The sequence below is a fragment of the Petromyzon marinus genome, chromosome 64, assembly GCF_048934315.1.
Source record: "Petromyzon marinus isolate PM22_M1 ecotype Great Lakes invasive population chromosome 64, UKy_Petmar_22M1.pri1.0, whole genome shotgun sequence".
In the NCBI taxonomy this organism is placed as follows: Eukaryota; Metazoa; Chordata; class Hyperoartia; order Petromyzontiformes; family Petromyzontidae; genus Petromyzon; species Petromyzon marinus.
In genome coordinates, this window is record NC_133730.1 from 279714 (window position 1) to 302372 (window position 22659).

Sequence of the window (22659 nt, forward strand, 5' to 3'; positions counted from 1 at the left end):
ACAGTCTGTTCAACCTATACGGGGGATCTTTGTTGTGGTGCAGGTGGTGCGTCTGATGAAGACATCGTCCAGCAGCCCCATCACCCTGGCCATCGGGGATGGAGCCAATGACGTTAGCATGATCCAGGAGGCGCACGTGGGCATCGGTGAGACACAGGGAGACACGAGGAGACACAGGGGCACATGGAGATAAACAGGGCGACATGGGAGACACGGGGTGATACGAGGACATCCGGGGAGACACATGCATACAACAGAGACAATTTTTTGTAGAAGGGCCGATATTGCAGCTGTGCCATCGCAAATTAGTAATTTTCTGGTAATATTTTCGGCATTGGGATGTTTGGCCAAATACCGGTTTTGTTTTAAGCTATGGGAGGAAACCATAAAACTCGGAGGAAACCCATTGCAGAAGAGGGGAGAACGTCCCAACTCCACATCGAGTGGGGCCAGGATCGGGGATTGAACCCGGGTCCTGTTTGGTTATTAGATTTTTCAAACAAGGAAGTAATTCAATCGTAGGTTAATGTGGGTTTAATACAAATTATGTATGACTTGAGTAGTGGAGTCGGCGTTTCATGATGCGTGCATGCATCACAATATGCGTGCCGATGACAATGATCGGTATCTTTATGGAGAGGATGATCTTGATTTGAAGCTTTCGTGACTGCAGGAATCCATATTCTTTGGTTCTTTCGGTAAAGTCATGGAGGTAGAAATAAAATAAAAACAAATCACGACGTTTCGATCGCAACACAAGCAATCTTCATCCGGTGGAACAACGACAGCAAGAAAAATGCTGAAGTAGGCAAGAGAGCTGCCGTGGCAAGAGGTTAAATAGGTGGTCGGTATTACCTTGTTGTCGCGGCATCTCTTCAGAAAGGTGAGAGACTCGATCATGTGAGCCTTCTTGTCTCGCAGTCTGTTAAAGGCTCTAACAGATGTGTGGAAACCCTTCCCGTAGAGGTGGAGAGGATGATGTTGATTATGTTGACGCTATGGTTATCATGATGATGATTATATTAATGACAGTGGTAAGCACAGTTACAATGTCATAAGATAACAGTGATGATGGTTATAATGGCGACGACGACAATGAAGATAACGATCGCGCCTCTTCTGTGCCACTTCCTGTGCGACACAAGGCATTATGGGTAAGGAGGGCCGGCAAGCGGTGAGGAACAGCGACTACGCCATCGCGCGCTTCCGCTTCCTGCTACGCCTGCTGCTTGTGCACGGACACTTCTACTACGTCCGCGTGGCCGAGCTCGTGCAGTACTTCTTCTACAAGGTGAGCAATCGTTCTGCGTGTCTCTCCGACCTCCGAGCCGGCCGGAGCGCCCAGTTGGCGCTCCCGAGAGCCTGAGTTCGAGCCCGCGATCTCGGCGGTGCCGTGGTTACCTCTCACCGTACTCATCGCCGCCGCTCGTGTCGCGCTGTCTTCTTGTTGCAGAACGTGTGCTTCATCATGCCGCAGTTTCTCTACCAGTTCTACTGTGGCTTCTCCCAACAGGTGATGCCTCCGCCACCACTCACAGCCTCGTCTATCTTTTTTATTATGACTACGTTTGGTTACCCAGGTCCCGCCAATCTTGACTATTTTTCTAGAGGGTCCTGCCAATCTTTGACAGTAGGGGGCCACGATTGTTACGCATACTCACAATGGAGTACCGAATTTTCCTGCTTATAGCCCGCATACGCATATAACCCGCAGACGCATATACCCCGCAAAAAGAGCGTTTTGTGTAAAACAAATTTCAGATAGCCCGCACCTCCATATACCCCGCATGCATTCATATCTTTAACGTCGTTACCGCAGCTTAATTCCATCATATTAATACGAAGTTTACATTTGTAATACATTCCACTATCAATTGTTAACATTTAAATCATAACGTGCACAAAGAAAACAAACTAACCGGAAACGAGTGAACTTAAAACAGTAAATAAGTAATAGGTAAATATCCAATAAATAAGTAACACATAACTGGTAGATAAGAAGTACAGTTTTAGCACTCGTAGATTGCGCACTGCGCAGATAATAGCGGCACTATGGTACGCCATTGCCCCGCCCCCAACTCCCCCCCCCCCCCGCCTCTCTCTCCCCCAACTGCCCCACCCCCACCTCTCCCTCCCCCCAGCTACCCCCCAACCCCCACCTCTCGCTCCAGCTCTCCCGTCACCACCACAGACCTTGCTCTGCCCCACCCCCCAACCCCCACCACTCTCTCCCCCACCTCTCTCTCCCCCTCGCTCTCCCGACAAAGTGCGCCCACTTCAAACATTGTCGTTTAATTGTACAAACAATTCGAATAATTTAAAACGTGATAACATGTGCAATTTTAGTGTGAGTGGTTCATTCAGCAGTGCTTAGTCAAAGGTAAGTGTTGCATAGTGGATAGTCCTACCATGAAAAAAATAAACGAGTTATGACATGTCACACATGTAAAATATTTTTGGGATCACCCGCACCTCCATATACCCCGCAGGGTCTTGTTTTGTTGTAAAAAGTAGTATACCCCGCGGGTTATATGCAGGAAAATACGGTAATTTTCTGGGAATTAATAAAGTATCCAAATGTGGAGCTTCGGTGCTGCCTTGCGTGCCGCCCCGCAGACGCTGTACGACAGCGCCTACCTCACGCTCTACAACATCTGTTTCACCTCGCTGCCCGTCCTGCTCTACAGCCTCATGGAGCAGCACGTGAAGCCCGACCTGCTCATGAACACACCGGCGCTCTACCGGTGAGCGCAGCGCTGCCACAAACAATCGCGCGTCGCGCTCCTCGTGCCGGTCAATTTCGTTCCACGTTTCGACCGCAGCTTGGGGCTCTGTTGTTGAGTGCGGAGTGGTTGGCGCCGCGCTACTCGAAAACTCGGGCATCTTGAATTGGATTACCGCTCACAGCCAACATTAGTGGCGAGCGATACCTGAAATGGTCCTGTGCCACCCATCCCTCTTTGCTAACCCTCATGGACCAGCGTAGTGAAGTATGGTAAAATAGCCCTCACGATGGACACGACAAGGAGAGGACTTGATCCAGCTGTGGTTTGACAAAGGGTTGTTTATAATTATTTCATCATCATCAGTCGTGATCAGAAGGCCTCCCCGAGTCGTCAACCGTCATGACTATTTCTCTTCACTGGAGCTCCCCTGTGAAGCGGTGTGGTCGGTACTGTGTCTCCCGCAGAGACGTGAGCCGCAACTCGCTGCTGGGCGCGCGGCCCTTCATCTATTGGACAGTGCTCGGCGTCTTCGATGGCCTCGTCTTTTACTTTGGAGTTTTCCTCCTCTTCAGCCACCACACGTCACTCTCGAGCAACGGGCAGGTGAGCGACAGGCACCGGCGCTCGAAACTCTGCTCGCCACCGCTCGCTCCTACGGCAATGTGAGCCAGCGCCGGAGGGGTGGGGGGGCGAGTGTGGGGCTCCCCCGGCGTTTGTGCAGCAAGGTGGCGGCGGCAGGGTGGTGCGTTCCTGCAATTTGCGGCGTGTCCGCGTTCCTGGCCTCGTCTCGCACTTCCCTCCTCGCTTACAGACTTCCTTCCCTTTCCGCTGACCTCCCTTGCCTTCACGGCTCTTCTCTCACTCGCTCTCACTCCGCGTTTCTCTTCCTCTTCTGCCTCCTCCTCCTCCTTGTGTTTCTCATGCTTGCTGACGAAAGGCCTACAATCCAAACAAGCACCAGGTGAGTTGGCACTCTGCGTGTACCCTGGGAGTATGAGCAGCATTGAGTTGGGATGGGATAGGATTGGGCCTAGGTGGGGGGTCGGAGTCTCGGGCGAAGGTTGACTGGGTCCTTCAACAAAGTGCCAAGGAGAGACACTTCGTAGAGGGGCCTCTGGTTGACACTCGCAGAGAGGCCAGTGGAGGGATGCGATGATCTCGCGCGGTGAAACCGAGATCACGGGGATTTTACCACAAGCTCCGCCACGCCGGTGACCCACAGACCGAGGCCTTCCCTAGGCCGCTGTGTGGGGGGACCCTGAGATGAGCGCCGTTGTCTCCCTCAACAGATGTTCGGGAACTGGACCCTGGGGACGATGATCTTCACCGTGCTGGTGTTCACGGTGAACCTCAAGGTGAGCCCCCTCTCGCTCCCTCCCTCTCTCCTTACTCCCCAACCCCTTCCCTTCCCAATCCCTCCATGGTGCAGTTGCTATGGTAAAGTTGCCTGCGTTAATGTTGGCATTGATGACGGTGGCATTGGTGTTGTGGTTGTGTATGTATGAGTGTATCTTTGTATTTGTGTGTTTAAATATACGTCTAAGTAGTGGCCTTCATAAGTCCTCACAACCCCAAAAGCCTGCCTTTGTGTCTATGTGTTTGTGTATACATGTGTTTTGTGGGGGCGTGCATGCATGTCTGTTTTTGTGTGTGTATGCATGTACCTGTGTGTGCGTGGTGTGTGTGGTGGTGCAGCTGGCCCTGGACACGCGGTACTGGACGTGGATGAATCACCTGGTGACTTGGGGCTCCCTGGGCTTCTACATCCTGTTCTCGCTCTTCTATAGTGGCATCATCTGGTGAGAGGGGGCATGTGATTGTGTATGTGTGTGAGTGTGGAGGAGGCCCTCCAACAACAGCGGAGGCTGGAGGGGTGGCGCAAAAAACAACGAGGGGAGCTTTGGGCGGCTAAAACCCAGCGAGGTGGCATGTGTGAGGCGTTATCAGTGATATCTGCGTGTAAACGTGTGGGTTGCATTGTTGTTAATGACGCGTCTCTGTAGATGCCTATATGTGTGTGCGTGCGTGCTTATTTACCGTGTGTGCGTGAACGCTCTCCCCGTGCGCGCAGGCCATTCCTGCGGGCGCAGGACATGTACTTTGTGTTCATGCAGCTGCTGTCGAGTGGCCCCGCGTGGCTTGGCATCATGTTGCTTGTCACTGTGAGCCTCCTGCCCGACCTGCTCAAGCAGACGGTGTGGAGAACTCTGTGGCCCACAGCCACGCAGCTCTTGCAGGTATTACGCATGCACACTCGCACACATACATGCACGAACGTGGATGGGAGAGCGGGGGGGGGGGGGTGACGAGAGAGACCTGAATAGGGGACAGGGGAAAGGGAGAGAGGGGCGACGATGGGATAGGGGCCATGGCAAGTGGTGGACAAAGGCAGATGGGGGGTAGAAAATACATAAAATATATAATAAAAACACAAAAGACGCATTTATTTATACATTTCAGAAAATTCATGTCCAAAAGTGAGAGAAGGCAAGGTTGCCGTTAGCCAAGCGCGTGGAAAACCGATGCGTCCGTTGGCACAGAGTCATCGCTCGCGTCCATCCACTTCGCGAGTGGTAACCTCGCGCTCTCTCGCCGAGTCCGGCTCCAATCGGCTTTGCCCGGTAGGCCTCGTGTGAAACCTGGAGCCGGTGAATTGACTTGAAGGGTCTTAACGCCGCATTCGGCCCCTTTGCAAGCATGGAAATAGAAGGACAGTTGTGGTGTGGAAAGAGAGAACGGCAGACAAGGAGAGGCAACATGGAGGCGTCGGATCTCGCGTGCGCCGCTGTGCGGGCGTCTCTGTTTTTCGTTCGCCCATGTGGCATGAGTGCTGCCCTGTTGCTATCTTCGTCTCCTCTCTTCTCTGTGCCGCTAAAGCCCACCGTGTGCAGCCCGTGTCCTCTATTGAACCAAGCAGTGAAATACGACCAGGGGGGCGGCCGCGTGACCCAGTGGGGCGGTATCGCACATGGAGCCAATTTACTCAGAGGCCGGGGGCCGAATCGCAAAGCCCCCCACCAGCCATGAGTAAATTTTGTTGTTACCAGCATTATCGTCCGCTGTAAAGTGAACGATAACGACTGTGGTGTCACCTTGTCTCAAAGTGAACAGTGTGTACGAGACAGGCCAACCAGATGAATAGACAACAGACGCTAGACAGACAACACACTGCTGGATGAAGGCCTCACACCGTTTGTATGTACGTTGAACTTCTTTTGCACTGTATGTAGCCAACTGTGCTAATCAGAGGTACGTTTAGGTCATTGGGGGGTTGCTAAACCATATTTCACCAAGTTGATCAGCGCAGGTTGGTGAAGGGGGTGAGCAGGATCGTTTTCGGACACCATTCGCGACTGATGTTAGCCGTGGTCGTACAGATGTGTTTCCGCGGGCCGCTGCTTGAAGGTCCCTGGCAGAGGGGCACCGTTGCCTACCTCCACCTCTTGTTGTCCACCTCTCCCATGTGTCTGCTTCCTTGTCGCGCCGCCACGACGTGATTGCATACGCCGCGTGAACGCGCGCAGCCGGGACGGTGCCGCCACTGCGCCACCACCGCCACGGCGCCGCCGCCACGCCAGCGTGTGCACCGCGCGCCTGCCCGTGCACCCCGCCCCCCCGTGCCGTTGCAGAAGGAGGAAGACCCCCCGTGCGCACGGGGGGTGCTGGCAGGCGAGGAGCGCGGCCCGCCGGACGGAGAGGTGGCCGCGAGGCCCCTGCTGGCCGGCCCTGCGCACGCTGCCACGTAAAGGCCCGTTCGCTTATGGGGTGGGGAGGGTGCACGCAGCGGCACGAGAACCCACGGGGGAACATTGGCACGCACGCTGGCCGCCTTGCAGCTTGCAGTGTGTTCCCTCGCCTCCTACCAACTCCCTCACTGCTCTGTGCTGTGCTTGTATGGGTTTTTCCAAGCTGCATTGGTATCATGGATTATTTTTCTCATGTCTAGAAAAACCTCGAATTGGAAATTATGGCTTTGTTAGCAGCTGCGCAGCGAGATTGTGGTTGGCTGTACATGGTCATGTGATCAGCAGGCATGCAACAATTCACCCCCTTACCCTTATTCGCGATTTAGTGAATTGTGATGATTTTAAACCACAAATCAATTTAAGAATCGGTTATTACAATTTTATTCCTCGCCCCCCCATTAACTTAATTGTCATATTTGCATACTATTTAGCCGGGTGTTGGTGGTGGCTACGTATGCCTGTAATCCAGCACTGTGGAGGCGAGGAGGGTTGGTGGATCACACAAATATTGTGAAACTGCGTGGGCGTTGCGGTGCCGTACCCTAGCTCGCCAGGAGAAGGCGGTACAGCAAACATGTGGACTCGATCTGTACGGTCAGTACGGGTTAGAGTGTTGCCCCCTCGCACACGTGGGGTTTCTTCAGGTGCTCTGGTTTCCTGCCACATGTAAAACTCTGCTTAATTGTCTGAAAACACCTGAAGATATAGGGGACCACGGGGCTTGGACAGTTGTTGGCCCGCGTGGTTGCTGCTGCCTTCCTGCTTATCTATGGTTTCTCCTGGCTCCTCTGAGTTGTGCTGCTTTTGAGAGTTAGCGACTACTGGATTATTATATCGTTTATCTACATTGTAAAAAAATCAAGTCTCACCCGCCACATTTGTTGCATGTATTTTGAGCTTGGGAATCCATGTCAATCAGTGAATCGTCACGCCCAGCGTTTCCGTTCCCGACGTCACTGACCAAACCAGCGGCGATTGCAAGTCTGGCCTGGGTTCGGTCCCCGACTCGGGCACCGTTCTGTGCGGAGTTTGTGTGTTCTCTCTCTCCCCCTGTTTCTGCATGGGTTTCCTCTGGGTTCTCCAGTGACAATGTGTGGGTTTTAACCCATACATTGTCACTGGCTTCGTACACGGTGACATTGCCATCAAACTGCGAAAACTTGGCAGGACCCTCCTGAAAAAGAGTATTGAGACTCAGTGAGGCTCTCCATGGTGAACAAGCGTAGTAACAATAGCACTAATAAGTCACTGCTTCATGAAGGTCTTCCGAGGCCACCGCCACCTGGTACCTGCGCATGAGATGATTTTGTCGCTCCGTCTGCGGATGGAAATGTTTAGGTTACTTTTTAAATCTTTCTGTCTTTGTGGAAATCCTTACAATCGGTATGTCCCCCTGAACGTCGTGTTCCCGAGTCCAATGGTCCCTTTGATGATGTTTGCACCGGAGTCCTGAGCTGGGAGTGGACGTGCAGAGATCGCTACGCCCGCACGCCTGATGTTCACTGGTGGCAAAATGAGCCTCGTGTGAAACGCAGCGATTCCAGTGAAAATTAACCGAGACAAACACTGGCAGTGTAACCGGGCTGCTACACAAACCTGAATGGAGAACGGGTGGGGATGATTACCAGTGCCTTTGTGCCAATGGACACAGGAAATAATTGGCATCCAGTTAAATTTTTTCGTCGAAAAGATTGCATCTGAACTGACAATTACCATAAAGGCATAAATGCGAAACTAGACATTGCGTAGAGTGAGAAACCGAAGATAGAAGGAAACCCATAAATGAATTAAGAACCCTCGACTGCGACGCAGGAGGAGACTTATAACAGCGATGGCACCCAGTCCGTTTCTCCCACTTATTTTCTCGCGATGGTCCCACCAGCAGAGTGAATAAGAGTCACGCTCTGGCTGGAGAACTTGACTCTCAACCTGAAGTGCGCGAGTTCCAACCCCTGCCTGGGTTAAACTCGGCTCATCATCCTTGTGGGGATTAATAAAATGAGTATCCGTGTAACAGTTCACCATCCCCGCAGCGATTTGGTGATTTTTTTTTACCGACAATGTGCCACCCACTTCAGTCTACCAGCGATCCAGAAACTATTTTCGCACCTGGCACACCACATCCAGTTTACCACCTCTCACTTGGAATGTGGCTACCGCTATTCACATACCACCTATGCCGAAAAAATGACCTGTGAAATATTCAGTTGGAAATTAATCTTTGGACCCAGAGCCTGATTTCAAAACGTAGAGCAGTGCGTGCGTCTGATTGGCTCATGTTGAGCCGCAGGCCGGGTGTGCTCAGACAAAGGAGTGGAGTTCGATCGCTCCACTGTTCTGTCGCCTTTGTGCTGGGCGGGCTTGGGACACTCACTGCCTTTGCTTGGATGACTCTTGCATGGGAATGCCTTTGAAGCATGAGCATGGCGGTGGGGTGGGGGGTCGGTTGGGTCCTTGAGCCATTGACCTGAAAATGGGCAATCGGTACCAGCCAGGGTGGGAGGTGCTCCCAGGGATTTTCACAAAGCATTTGAGCTCTGTGACACACAGGTGTCTGATAGCAAGGCCACCGTGGTAGCTTTGTATGAGAAAAATATCATTAAAGAAGGATGCCTTAATTTGTTTGATAGAGAATATAATTGTGAAAAAAAGCCACTGTGATATGAAACTGTGCAATATGAACATAGAGGAAGTGCGTATATAAAAAAGATGGTGTGTCAGCCCTCCGCCCATGGTGGACCTTGCCCACCATGGTGGATGCTGGTAGCATTTGCCACTCCCGGTGGGACCAACCACAACCCCCTTAGCTCACGGGCTGTGTGCGCTCGTGTGTGGGTATCGCATGGGCCCTGCATCTGTTTAAGTAAGTTTGCCGTGTGCTTGCTCTGTGCTAAAGAACTAACGCGCGCTCTCTTTCCGCTGTCTGCATGGTTTGCCGGTCGTGACGATGCGCGAGGGTCGCTGAAATTGGTTTTATGTTAAGAGTCAGGTGGTGTTGATTAACTTTGTATTGATGTGAACGGTTAATGTGTTTTCTTTTCATATTCTCATCTATATATTCATTAACGGTTCATTTTAATAATCACACTGATATTAAGGGTTAAAAGAATAATTAAACTGGTAGAAAAATAACCAAGTACAAAATGAGCTGTACGCTTTTTGGCGTCCTCTGGTCTAACACCGATTGAGACGAGGCTCAAAAGAAAGCTGTCTCTGGTATGGACCAGTTTCAAAGACAATGCATATATTATCAGAGTGTTTTTTGTTTGCATTTTGACCACAAGTATTGTGGTTAATGCAGACATGATTCCTTGTAAAAGGTTTCAGTTTGGTGTTTTAACAACTTAACACCTGTTTTGTTTCCATATAAAAGGGGAAAACCGTATTCTCATATTTTGGTACTGGCAAAGGAGGTCGGTCCCATGAAGTACAAAATAATAAGACAAACAATGCCAAATCATTTTTGTAAAATATCAAAACCTTTTGACCATTGCTCACGAGCACAGTTACAATGTGGTGGCTCTGTGTACAGGAGTTCAGACATGCTTGCATGGCAGCACTGCTAAGAGTGTAATTCCCGTGTCGTTGCGTCATTGGTAGCAGAGAGGTTAACGTGACAAATAGAGAATGTGTTTTAAGGCAAGGTCTCTGTGGGAACGTAGAATATTAACGCCCGTCGAGGGCGATGACAGATGCGTACGTGCCGTACACGCGCGCGCTGTGGCTACACTCTGTAAATAATTGTTTTCCCAGCCGTTTAGTGGACACAACTTATGTATGAACTTGGCTGTCTGTTGAGTGTCTCGTGTGAACAAAGTGCCTGGGTAGATCTCTGTGTGTGAGCCAAGGCGGGCCATGACACTGACCTCGCTGTGTCTGCTCTCTCCCCCACCCACCCACTCGTGACCTCCCAATTCCCACGGTGCTTTTCAAACCGTCTCCTCCGTGCCGCAACCTCGCCACTGTCTGACGCCGTCACTCAACATCGCTCAATATCGCCATCACTCAACACCACCAGCATTCAACACCACCATTACTCAACACCATAATCCAACACCACACACCGTAACTAATTACCACGCACCATCGTTCAATCTCTCACTCGAATCCCACCAATCATCACAACTCGACCTGCACCGTAACCACTCCACTCACTTACCATCACCACCCCTGGCGCACTGTCACACCCCACTCTCACCACCACCCCGCTCACCCATCGCCACCCCACTCACCCATCGTCACCCCCTTGCACCATCGCCACCCCGGTGCCCCCTGCAGGAGGCCGTGAGCGTGGGGCGCCGCGGGGCCGGCGTCTCGGAGAGCACGCCACTCGCCGAGATGGCGCGACACCTCCGCAGGAGAATGTACGGCGCGGGAGGCAGCGGTTCGGGAGGAGGGGCAGGAGGAAGAGGCAAGCGCTCGCCGACCTCCAGGTCCGGCATGGCGGCGGCTGTGGCGGCGGCGTCGCTAGACAACGGGCACGTGTTCCTGGTGGATGCAGAGGTCTTGCCGGACGTGACCCAAGTGTGACAACGCGGGGCCCTGTCCATTCACCTCAATCTCCCCCCCCCCCCCCCCCACCTTGGACCCCACCTGGCCACCGTGAGGCCGAGCCTAGCCGCTGGGATGACCACGGCGCCTCGTGCGCCGACCCGAACCTGAGACTGACCGAAACCCCAGAGCGAGTAGCGGCGTCGGTACGCCCTGCTCGTTCCACGGCCTCCACTCCAGCCCTGCTCACTGCCGGCTCTCACAGACTCGAGGCTTGATGACGGAGGGGGCACTACTTAATACCTCTTGCAAGCCTAAAGAAGCCTTTGTTTAACTTCAGTGTTCTGAGTGAGCCGAAACATGTTGGATCTGTCGATGGCCGGTTTGAATTGTCGCTGAGGTCAGACTGGGGAACTGGAGCTGATGCAATTTGTGTTCACTCGCGCAGAACGTTGCCGTCTCTGGTATGGTTCCCAAAAGGCCTTGCTGCCCAAATGCACAGCTCTGCACTGCTGCTCATGCTTTTGTTTGAAAAACGTTTCAACTGTGTCCTCATGTAGCCCACAATGCCTCTGGGATCATATTCATACACCAGCATTCATTTGTAGGGCTAGCCACTTAATGTTTGGGCTGCTTGGGGTCAAGTAAATCAGGTTCCTGAAAGTATGTTGGCAAATAGGGCTCAGTCATTTATGTATGTTGAACTTCTTGTTCACTGTACGTAGCCGACCATGCTAATTGGAGGTGCAGGGGAAGGACAACAAAAACATAAACCAAACAATACTTTTCAGCATTGTCAAATCCACTGCTGGATCCAAGGCCTTCTAAAGTGCCGGTCGTTCTATGGGGCTGGCCGCCGGCCACCGCTACAGGAGGTGTGCAGCGGGGCTGCTTCCCCGTCGGTCAGTCCCGGCCAGACCGTGCGCTCGCTGGCGTTCACGGTTTACAGGGTTCGCTAAGAATTTGCACGCGCGATGTCATTTGTTGTTTGCGAGATATGTGTATACATTTACAACTGAAGTCATCGCCTTTGTGAAAGTGCACTCTTCAATCCTTAAGGCCTTCCTTTTGTAGGCCCCACTTGCCCTTGTGGGTGACATCGCCTCCCCCAAACCCTGCTCCTTTTACCCCTAACAGCGCCTCTCCATGCTCGTCCCGTGTCCTTCGAGCCCCGTTTCCTTCGTCTGAATCTCGAGGCTCGACCCCCCCTGACCCCGATCAGACCCCAGCCCAGCCAATAAACACACGACGGGGAGTCGTGTGCTCTCCGAGGAGCTTCGCTGGAGGCTTGAACCACCAGACCAGACTTCTCCTCCTCGTCAGCTGCACCAGGGCCCCAACTCCCCCTCCTCTAACGAGCTTCCGAGCCCCTCCCCACAGCTCGTAAGCCCCTCCCACACTTGAGTTCCTCCCACCCAGCCTTAGCCCCTCCCACGGATGGGTGACCCATGGCTGTACCTTCTTGCAGCAGCAGCGGCAGCAGATGGACTTTGGGGGTCCCCGAGGAGGCCCCCCGGAACGCGGTGTAGCGAGCGGCGACGTTGAGCCCTCCTGCTCTGCGGCTGTAAGTCTCTTGTGGGTAGACGATGTACGGCACTGCGTGGATAACGCACGCACTCCGCGCGCGTGTGAGTTGAGCAACGGACGTCGGCTGTGGCAGCTTCTTGTGGCCATGTGGTGGAGGGGTGGGGAGAGCAACAGTGGGAGACTTCGTGTCCCCTGGCTGATGTCACGTCTTTGGGATTTTAGTCGTCGGATGTTGAAGGAATACGCCACCAGAAAACCAGATCCAATTGTCTCTTGCATATTCCACTTTGTGGTCTGCAGGAGTGTTCACCTGTTTATTTAAATGACCACTACTGATACTGTCCAGGTACCGAGGCTGCATTGTCCGGACTGTCTGACATGGATTTGACGTTTTGTTCATGAGAAAGAAGACGTTCGAGTCTATGGGCAGGCACGTGATTCTTAGGCTGTAGCGACACCGCTGCGCTGACGAATTGGAACGTGCGGCGTCACGTCGCTGCGACGTCTCACAAGAGTGCTGTCGTCAATTGGAGTGCCTCGCCATCAATGGGCGGCACCTCGTCTCATGTGATAGCGCTTCAAATGCAGCCCAGGGTGTCAGCACCTGGTTGTGTGAACTAAACGTAAAGCAACAGCGCTTTATTATTACTTCAGTAACGTCCTTCAATGGACGTCACTTTGCCATATATTGAAATGCCACATTTCTCGTGAGTAATGCTTTAACAGGGTTATATTTAATTTCAATGGCGAAATATAACTTTACACTTTTTATTGTTAATGTATTACGGTTTATGTTCGCCGTTGTCTTATCTGTGACACGCTGCACTGATTTTACTTACCTTCAGGAATGAACCCAGCCCCAGTAGAATTTGCGGGAATGTCTGCGCCAGATTTTATAGAACGGCCCGTGACAGGTTTTGCAAACAGTCCACTTGTGGCTAAACGAGGGACTCGACTGGGAGCACGCTCGGCACCCCTTACTGGCAGACGGATGCCCGATGATTCTCGGCTCGGTGCTGAGTCACCATGTGCCACATAGGGACAGCTGTCACTGGAGGTGCCCTTTCAAATAATTTAGATGAGACAAGATGCAAGTCTGGACATCTATGAAAAAAAGCTTCATAGCTCATCGGATTCTTCTAGGATAAATAACGATTCTGAATTCTGTAGCTTGTAAAACGCTCGCTTGAAACGCCCCGGCCAAACGAAGGGGCGGCTCCATCACTAACAACGCCTCGTCAGCGTCAAACTGGAAGCGGTGTGGGGCTTTGGCCCTAGGACCGGCGTCGCTTCAACTCCCGTCGCGCCAACTCTCGTGGTTGGGGGTTTCCACAGCCGCCTCTAGGAAGGGGAAGCGTTTTGGTTTTTCGCCTCTGATCTGTGACGCCCCCCCCCCCCCGTGTCATTTGTGCGGCCCGGTGGTGTCGCAGTGCCTCCCTGATGCACGTCGCTTTGTCGCAGTGGCACCGTGACGAGGGTTGCCACCCCTACGGTACAAACAACCAGGACATGTCCTGGGAAGCAGAAGAGAATATCGCCCAGCACTGCAATCGGGCGTTGTCTTGAGTGGTGTATCGCGAGTTTCTTTACGCAACAAACTAAATCCTAAGATAACCAGGACCGGTGGCAACCCTAGACGCGGTACCTGAGGTATCCGGTAGCACTCGAGTCGTGAGTAGTCCCCTCCGTGTACGAACATCCGCCTTGCGGGAATTCGTGAGCATTACACAGAACTCGCACACAGAGCCACCCACTCTGCCAGAGTGAGACTGCCTAGTCACAAACACCCTGAACCGCCACAGTCCCTGACGAAACCACACACCGGCCCCCTCTTCATATGCCATAGCCACGACCAAATCACCCAGAATGTGCCCGGTCTCGCCAGATTTTTGGAAGCTAGGCAAAAATAAGCCCGGTTTTTAACTTAGGGGAGAGACTCCTTTTGAATGCTAGCTGTTGCAGGCTTGGGCTGTCAGGTGGCCAAGATACACCAGTACACCAATACGTTCTTAAATCTATCTGTGCAGAGCTTTGGGAGTTTCATAAGCATGGACCTTCTCTGGGTTATCCTTTTCTCCTACCGCATGAAATCGAACGTTGCCAAACAGAAGTGGACAAACATCACTATGTAGCAGCAGTCGCCTGAAAGTCACAAAGACCTTTCCGTTTTTGCCCGTACAAGCAGTCCTGACGTGTGTTTAATTCGCATGCTCGTTGCGTTGCACCCCCCGCTCCATTCCACATGAGAAGCCTCAAAACACCGGGAGGAGAACCGCCTTCATATGCGGCATGAGGCGCCTAGCAGCATTGCGTTGAGCACACACGTGCAGTCTGATCACTGGATCATGTGGAGCCCATTTGTGAATCCAGTGCGGGATGAGCCCCCCCCCCCCCACACGCTGTGGCGGTTGAGTGTATTTGACCATACTTCACCATGTTGCTCGGTGTGGATTGATGAAGGCGGGAAACATAGACGTGGGAGCATAGACGTACGATACAAGTGAATTTTACACGTATGTTTTCGTGACCAATATCCATAATAGAGGGTGTTTTGGGTTAGATCGCGTAAATATAAATGTGTCGTTAAAACCGCCACCGCCTGACACATTCAATTAGTAAGGTTAAAACCCGCAACATTTACAATGGATTTACTCTCCAACACACCAGTGCGTTGTACTAGTAACGACTTGACATGTTTTGTTTACGTGACAAACCTAATTGGCTGTCGGTTTAACGACACATGTATGCGATCCAACCCAAAACAACCTCTTGGACAACAGTGAATGTTGCTGTACTACTGTCTGCTGCCCACCACGTATTTCTGCAGCAGCCTATAACAACTGTTTATGCTCACAGTAACCCATCCAAGCACTATCCAGGGTCAACCCTCCAGCTTCAGAGGTCTGATGAGATCGGGCGCATTGTCGGTAATTTGCTTGTGGGCAATTCAAATTTTGAGAATATGAACAAAATGCAGCCTGGGATCCAAACATTTGCAGCCTACAGCAGAGAAATCATACCCTTCCTGCAAAAGTGTGTAGACAGTTGAGTGTGGAATGTTCTGAAGTGTCGGTGTTTGCCATGGCTCGTCATGGACCCATGTTGATGCTGTTCTCTCTTGTATGGATTTCTGTTCTCCCATCTTCCCTTCAGCCTCATGGACGACGTTTGCATGCGTCCCTCTTCCTGCTGTGGTCTCTTCTGAGCGATGGGTGCCAGCTGGAGCTAAACACCGGCCTCTTTCTTGCATCGCTCATTCCCTCATCTTTACATCCTTCCGCTCTTGTCTGTCCATCGGCTCACCTCCTTGGTATCTTCTTTGTCTCGATTTAAAGCTTTCGTGACTGCAGGGATTCATATTCTTGGTTCTTTCGGTAAAGTCACGTAGAAGGGAAATAATAAAATAAAACTATTAAATTCTACGTGACTTTACCGAAAGAACCAAGAATATATTTTTGTCGTTTCAGTCTATGACATCCGGGGCTTAATGTCTCACTAAATATGTTCTGGGTTGCTTGTCGGCTGGAGTAGGTGGCATTTGAATAGTAGCCAATAACAGGCAAGTAGCGAGAGGTATTCTGGATGTGGTGCGCCGTAGTTTGGTAGCGGCGTTGTTGGCGGCTGGGTGCGATGCCTCCCAAACGCCACAGCCAAACAACGTGTGCCCGGGACGGCGCTCGTCTCTTTTGGCACCCCCGAGCTGGTCTTGTTAATTCCACATTATTTTGGCTGAGACATCGCAACGTGATATTCAACTTTTGTAATTGTGAGTCACGCCGCCTGGACTGTGTCAGCTGCCCGATAGAATGTCCGTGTGTTAGACCAATCGTGAACAGGTGTGTCCTGTCGCAAGGCGGCATGGTTGTGCTCTCTGATCGAGCTCCAGGATGCCTGCGTGTGAGGACGTTGGGACTCGTTTTGTTTACCCCAAAGTCCACACCTGACGCTGCTCACACCGGGGTACTCCAGGTTGTACCTCCTGTGTTGTACCAGCGCTCATCACAAATATTCATGCTCCTGTCTTTGAAGCCGCGCTTGAATCTGCGTGATGCGTTCCATTTTCTGTGCGTACGTAGACCTCCGATTCGCACGGTTGGCTACGTACGGCGAGAAAGAAGTTTAACGTACATACAGGCACGTTGTTTGACATTGTTGCGCCGTCTCCTGAGTCTCAGAGTTGTTCAGCCGAATCCACACCTGGGCGATAATTTGCGCAACGCTGTTGCATGCAACTAAATCGCTTGTATGTGGAAAAGTGGCGACGGACTCACTTTCCAGCATCGATCCGCTCGGCGATCCGGAGTGACCTCTTTCATCACGTGCTCCACGTTCGTGAACTCTGGTTGCCGTTGTTTTCTTGTTGCGTAATCTGTTGTTGCCCAACTACAGCAGTGCTCACTCGCATATGGACAGATCCCATTGTTTTTAAAAGCTCTCTGCGTTGTTGTTGATTTCCTGCCGAGGCGAAGTGGCTTACCTTCTTCCTTTGCACCTGATATATATTTATACATGTACATCCCTTCCCCCCCCCCCCCCCCCCAAAAAAAAAAACCTGTTCTAAATATCGTTAGCATTATTTTATTTATATGTTCAAAGCACGTGTACAAGGAGCTCTATGTGTAACAAATTGCACTGGCGTAGCGGGTTTGTGGTACTTTTGTATTCGTTATACAATAAGCAATACAATCAAAACATGTTCCCAAAGCCAAAGACTTCAGGAATCCTTCAAAGTGAAAGTCCACTGTTGAACTGTCCTTGTGGCGCATCATCTGTTTAGTTCTACCCCAGCTCTAGTTTTTACAAAATGGAAATGTCTTGTGTACAAGAATTAAGAGACTTGGTCCACGATATGAAATAATTGTATAAGTTTGTTAGTGAAAGTCCATTGAATGTTGATTACTTTTACCCCGTGCACATGCGTATATATTTTATATCTGTTCTGCGATAACTTGAAAATAATGCAATAAAATGTCAAACTGTTGACAGATGCGAATGTTTGGACTCCGCTATTGGGCATGTGACCGTTCACCACCAGTGACATTGATACATGTGTAGTGGGTTCCGAAGACACTTCGGATAGGTAACTTCTTTATTATATACAGCACTCCAACAGTCCTCCTCATACACCGTTCAGCCTAGGGACACAGCCTACTCCTAGCGTGCCTTGACACTGGCAACGCTCTCGGGTCCACGCCTATAATTACCTAGGGGAGGCTACCCTGACCCGACCCAGCCAAGGTGCGGGTCTAGACTCTGGCTTCCTCGGACCTCGCCCTCACAAGGGCGCGGGGCCGGGAGTCCCAGAGTCCCACCACTGGCCCAGAGTCCCACCACTGGCCCAGAGTCCCACCACTGGCCCAGAGTCCCACCACTGGCCAAGAGTCCCACCACTGGCCCAGAGTCCCACCACTGGCCCAGAGTCCCACCACTGGCCCAGAGTCCCACCACTGGCCCAGAGTCCCACCACTGGCCCGCACAGCGTCCCGGCCCTGACAAGGACAGCGGGTCGAGGGGGTCCAGGGTCCTATCTAGTTGCTGCCGGTCTACGGCTTCGGTCTTCAACTGGTTCCAGATTGGGTGGGGAGGTCCCCTTTTATGCCCCTTGCCCATTGAGGGGTGGGGCTGCGAGGGATCGTAGACCCCCCCGCAGCCCCCCCCCCCCGTTGGGGCGCCAAGGGGCTTAGCTGTCTGGGGATCCTAAGCCCCCAGCAGCCCCCAGCAGCCCCTTCCCTCTTGGGCTGGCGCTGCAGCCCCTCCCCTGACGGTACGAGGTACCGTTCCATCTATGGTGCTACATTACCCCCCTCTTCGTAGCACCCAGCCGACCCGGCTGGCAACAGTAAACCGGAGGATGAACCAATGAAGTGTATGTGTGCCCTATTGTGAGAACGCGAGTTACAAAAATAACCGCACGTGAACCCTTATAAATACCCCAGCCACCTGTACAGGGGAATACCAGAACATATATACAGTGTACATGAAGACTTTGTCAACAAGGTGCAAGGTGAGTGGGTGGCGTGGGGGAAAGGTTCGTGGTGGTTCAAGAAAATATCCGGCCCATCCGGAGCAGAAGGGGCCTGTGGAGGCGGGACGCATGGGACGGCCGGTGACCCGCCGACCCCCGAATCCGCTGGCACAGGCGGCTGGGATAGCTTTACTCCCGTGGCTCTTGAGGATGGAACGACATGACTGGGCTGAGGGTTAGACTCTCCTGGCACCTCCCCCGACTCGTCGGACACAACATGTTCTCGGCCCATGTGCGGTGGCATGGAGGTTGTGAGGAGGAGTGAAACGTTTGAGGCGCGAGGGGTGCACATACCACGAGCGAGGTCGGAGCACGCGGACAATTTCGACGGGACCCTTCCAGGGTTTAAGCAACTTAGAAGACGTCGCCAGGTGCACCTGAGGACAATGAAGCCAAGTCCGGTCTCCTTCAACCCATGTGTGGCGAGACGTACGGAGTCCCCGCAGGCGCTCGTTAGCCAGTTGGCGCGCCTCTGAGTTAGATTTTGCGGCCTCCCGGGACTCCATCAAGCGGCCAGCGTTGTCGCGGACATGTGTGTGGCTCTAGTAAGCTTCTGTACTGTTTGTGTGGCTGTGGTAAGCTTCTGTACTGTGTGTGTGGCTCTGGTAAACTTCTGTACTGTTTGTGGCTCTAGTAAGCTCCTGTACTGTTTGTGTGGCTCTGGTAAGCTTCTGTACTGTGTGTGTGGCTCTGGTAAACTTCTGTACTGTGTGTGTGGCTCTGGTAAGCTCCTGTACTGTGTGTGTGGTCTGGTAAAGTCCTGTACTGTGTGTGTGGCTCTAGTAAGCTCCTGTACTGTGTGTGTGGCTCTGGTAAACTCCTGTACTGTGTGTGTGGCTCTGGTAAGCTCCTGTACTGTGTGTGTGGCTCTGGTAAGCTCCTGTACTGTGTGTGGGGCTCTGGTAAACTTCTGTACTGTGTGTGTGGCTCTGGTAAGCTCCTGTACTGTGCCTGGCTCTGGTAAACTCCTGTACTGTGTGGCTCTGGTAAACTCCTGTACTGTGTGGGGCTCTGGTTAACTCCTGTACTGTGTGTGTGTGGCTCTGGTAAGCTCCTGTACTGTGTGTGGCTCTGGTAAGCTCCTGTACTGTGTGTGTGGCTCTGGTAAACTCCTGTACTGTGTGTGGCTCTGGTAAACTCCTGTACTGTGTGTGTGGCTTTGGTTAACTCCTGTACTGTGTGTGTGGCTCTGGTAAGCTCCTGTACTGTGTGTGTGGCTCTGATAAGCTCCTGTACTGTGTGTGTGGCTCTGGTAAATTCCTGTACTGTGTGTGGCTCTGGTAAACTCCTGTACTGTGTGTGTGGCTCTGGTAAGCTCCTGTACTGTTTGTGTGGCTCAGGTAAGCTCCTGTACTGTGTTTGGATCTGGTAAGCTCCTGTACTGTGTGTGGCTCTGGTAAACTCCTCTACTGTGTGGCTCTGGTAAACTCCTGTACTGTGTGTGGCTCTGGTAAGCTCCTGTACTGTGTGTGTGGCTCTGGTAAGCTCCTGTACTGTGTGTTGCTCTGGTAAGCTCCTGTACTGTGTGTGGCTCTGGTAAGCTCCTGTACTGTGTGTGTGGCTCTGGTAAACTCCTGTACTGTGTGTGTGGCTCTGGTAAACTCCTGTACTGTGTATGTGGCTCTGATAAACTCCTGTACAGTGTGTGTGGCTCTGGCAAGCTCCTGTACTGTGTTTGTGTGTCTCTGGTAAGCTCCTGTACTGTGTGTGGCTCTGGTAAGCTCCTATACTGTGTGTGTGGCTCTGGTTAACTCCTGTACTGTGTGTGTGTGGCTCTGGTAAGCTCCTGTACTGTGTGTGGCTCTGGTAAGCTCCTGTACTGTGTGTGGCTCTGGTAAGCTCCTGTACTGTGTGTGCGGCTCTGGTAAGCTCCTGTACTGTGTGTGTGGCTCTGGTAAGCTCCTGTACTGTGTGTGGCTCTGGTAAGCTTCTGTACTGTGTGTGTGTCTGGTAAGCTCCTGTACTGTGTGTGTTGCTCTGGTAAGCTCCTGTACTGTATATGTGTGTCTGGTAAGCTCCTGTACTGTGTGTGGCTCTGGTAAGCTCCTGTACTGTGTGTGTGTGGCTCTGGTAAACTCCTGTACTGTGTGTGTGTGGCTCTGGTAAACTCCTGTACTGTGTATGTGGCTCTGGTAAACTCCTGTACTGTGTGTGGCTCTGGTAAGCTCCTGTACTGTGTGTGCGGCTCTGGTAAGCCCCTGTACTGTGTGTGTGGCTCTGGTAAGCTCCTGTATTGTGTTGCTCTGGTAAGCTTCTGTACTGTGTGTGTGTCTGGTAAGCTCCTGTACTGTATGTTGCTCTGGTAAGCTCCTGTACTGTATGTGTGTGTCTGGTAAGCTCTTGTACTGTGTGTGGCTCTGGTAAGCTCCTGTACTGTGTGTGTCTGGTAAGCTTCTGTGCTGTGTGTGGCTCTGGTAAGCTCCTGTACTGTGTGTGTGTGGCTCTGGTAAGCTCCTGTACTGTATGTGTGGCTCTGGTAAGCTCCAGTACTGTGTGTGGGTCTCTGGTAAGCTCCTGTACTGTGTGTCTCTGGTAAGCCCCTGTACTGTGTGTGTTTCTCTGGTAAACTCCTGTACTGTGTGTGTGGCTTTGGTAAGCTCCTGTACTGTACTGTGTGTCTCCGGTAAACTCCTGTACTGTGTGCGTGGCTCTGGTAAGCTCCTGTACTGTGTGTGGCTCTGGTAAGCTCTTGTACTGTGTGACTTTGGTAAGCACCTGTACTGTGTGTGGCTCTGGTAAGCTCCTGTACTGTGTGTTGCTCTGGTAAGCTCCTGTACTGTGTATGTTGCTCTGGTAAGCTCCTGTACTGTGTTTGTGTGTGTTTCTGGTAATTTCCTGTACTGTGTGTGGCTTTGGTAAGCTCTTGTACTGTGTGTGGCACTGGTAAGCTCCTGTACTGTGTGTGGCTCTGGTAAGCTCCTGTACTGTGTGGCTCTGGTAAGCTCCTGTACTGTGTGTGTTTGGTAAGCTCCTACACTGTGCGGGTTGCTCTGGTAAGCTCCTGTACTGTAAGTGTGTGTCTGGTAAGCTCCTGTACTGTGTGTGCGGCTCTGGTAAGCTCCTCTACTGTGTGTGACTCTGGTAAGCTTTTGTACTGTGTGTCTGGTAAGCTCCTGTACTGTGTGTTGCTCTGGTAAGCTCCTGTACTGTATGTGTGTGTCTGGTAAGCTCCTGTACTGTGTGTGGCTCTGGTAAGCTCCTGTACTGTGTGTGGCTCTGGTAAGCTCCTGTACTGGGTGTGCGTTTCTGGTAAGCTTCTGTACTGTGTGTGGCTCTGGTAAGCTCCTGTACTGTGTGTGTGGCTCTGGTAAGCTCCAGTACTGTGTGTGTCTGGTAAGCTCCTGTACTGTAAGTGTGTGTCTGGTAAGCTCCTGTACTGTGTGTGCGGCTCTGGTAAGCTCCTGTACTGTGTGTGTAGCTCTGATAAGCTCCTGTACTGTGTGTGGCTTTGGTAAGCTTCTGTACTGTGTGTCTGGTAAGCTCCTGTACTGTGTTGCTCTGGTAAGCTCCTGTACTGTATGTGTGTCTGGTAAGCTCCTGTACTGTGTGTGGCTCTGGTAAGCTCCTGTACTGTGTGTGGCTCTGGTAAGCTCCTGTACTGGGTGTGCGTTTCTGGTAAGCTTCTGTACTGTGTGTGGCTCTGGTAAGCTCCTGTACTGTGTGTGTGTGGCTCTGGAAAGCCCCAGTACTGTGTGTGTTGCTCTGGTAAGCTCCAGTACTGTATGTGGGTCTCTGGTAAGCTCCTGTACTGTGTGTGTTTGGTAAGCTCCTGTACTATGTGTCTCTGGTAAGCCCCTGTACTGTGTGTTTCTCTGGTAAACTCCTGTTCTGTGTGTGGCTTTGGTAAACTCCTGTACTGTACTGTGTGTTGCTCTGGTAAGCTCCTGTACTGTGTGCCTCTGGTAAACTTGTGCACTGTGTGTGTGGCTCTGGTAAGCTCCTGTACTGTGTGTGTGGCTCTGGTAAGCTTCAGTACTGTGTGTCTGGTAAGCTCCTGTACTGTGCGTGTTGCTCTGGTTAGCTCCTGTACTGTAAATGTGTGTCTGGTAAGCTCCTGTACTGTGTGTGCGGCTCTGGTAAGCTCCTGTACTGTGTGTGTAGCTCTGGTAAGCTCCTGTACTGTGTGTGGCTCTGGTAAGCTTCT

At 52.0% G+C, this 22659-nt stretch overlaps 1 protein-coding gene across 7 annotated transcripts in view; it reads left to right on the forward strand.

Moving 5' to 3' along the window:
* The window catches only part of LOC116956280 (phospholipid-transporting ATPase IF-like), a 45195-nt gene extending 27717 nt beyond the window's left edge, over positions 1 to 17478 (forward strand). Inside the window, exons 21-31 of one of the 7 annotated variants that reach the window (XR_012930211.1) lie at positions 44 to 146; positions 1146 to 1291; positions 1454 to 1513; positions 2617 to 2744; positions 3191 to 3329; positions 3664 to 3687; positions 4016 to 4081; positions 4422 to 4525; positions 4798 to 4963; positions 10751 to 12527; positions 15644 to 17478. Coding sequence is in view for 6 of the 7 variants with exons in the window: in XM_032977743.2 (XP_032833634.2) it covers positions 44 to 146; positions 1146 to 1291; positions 1454 to 1513; positions 2617 to 2744; positions 3191 to 3329; positions 3664 to 3687; positions 4016 to 4081; positions 4422 to 4525; positions 4798 to 4963; positions 10751 to 11002 (1188 nt within the window). In the remaining variant the exon portion in view is untranslated. Of the gene's footprint in view, positions 1 to 43; positions 147 to 1145; positions 1292 to 1453; positions 1514 to 2616; positions 2745 to 3190; positions 3330 to 3663; positions 3688 to 4015; positions 4082 to 4421; positions 4526 to 4797; positions 4964 to 6355; positions 6492 to 10490 lie in introns of all 7 variants that reach the window. The other 6 variants (XM_076054054.1, XM_076054053.1, XM_076054055.1 and 3 more) reach the window with 6 other exon arrangements.
* Positions 17479 to 22659: the final 5181 nt, after the last annotated feature.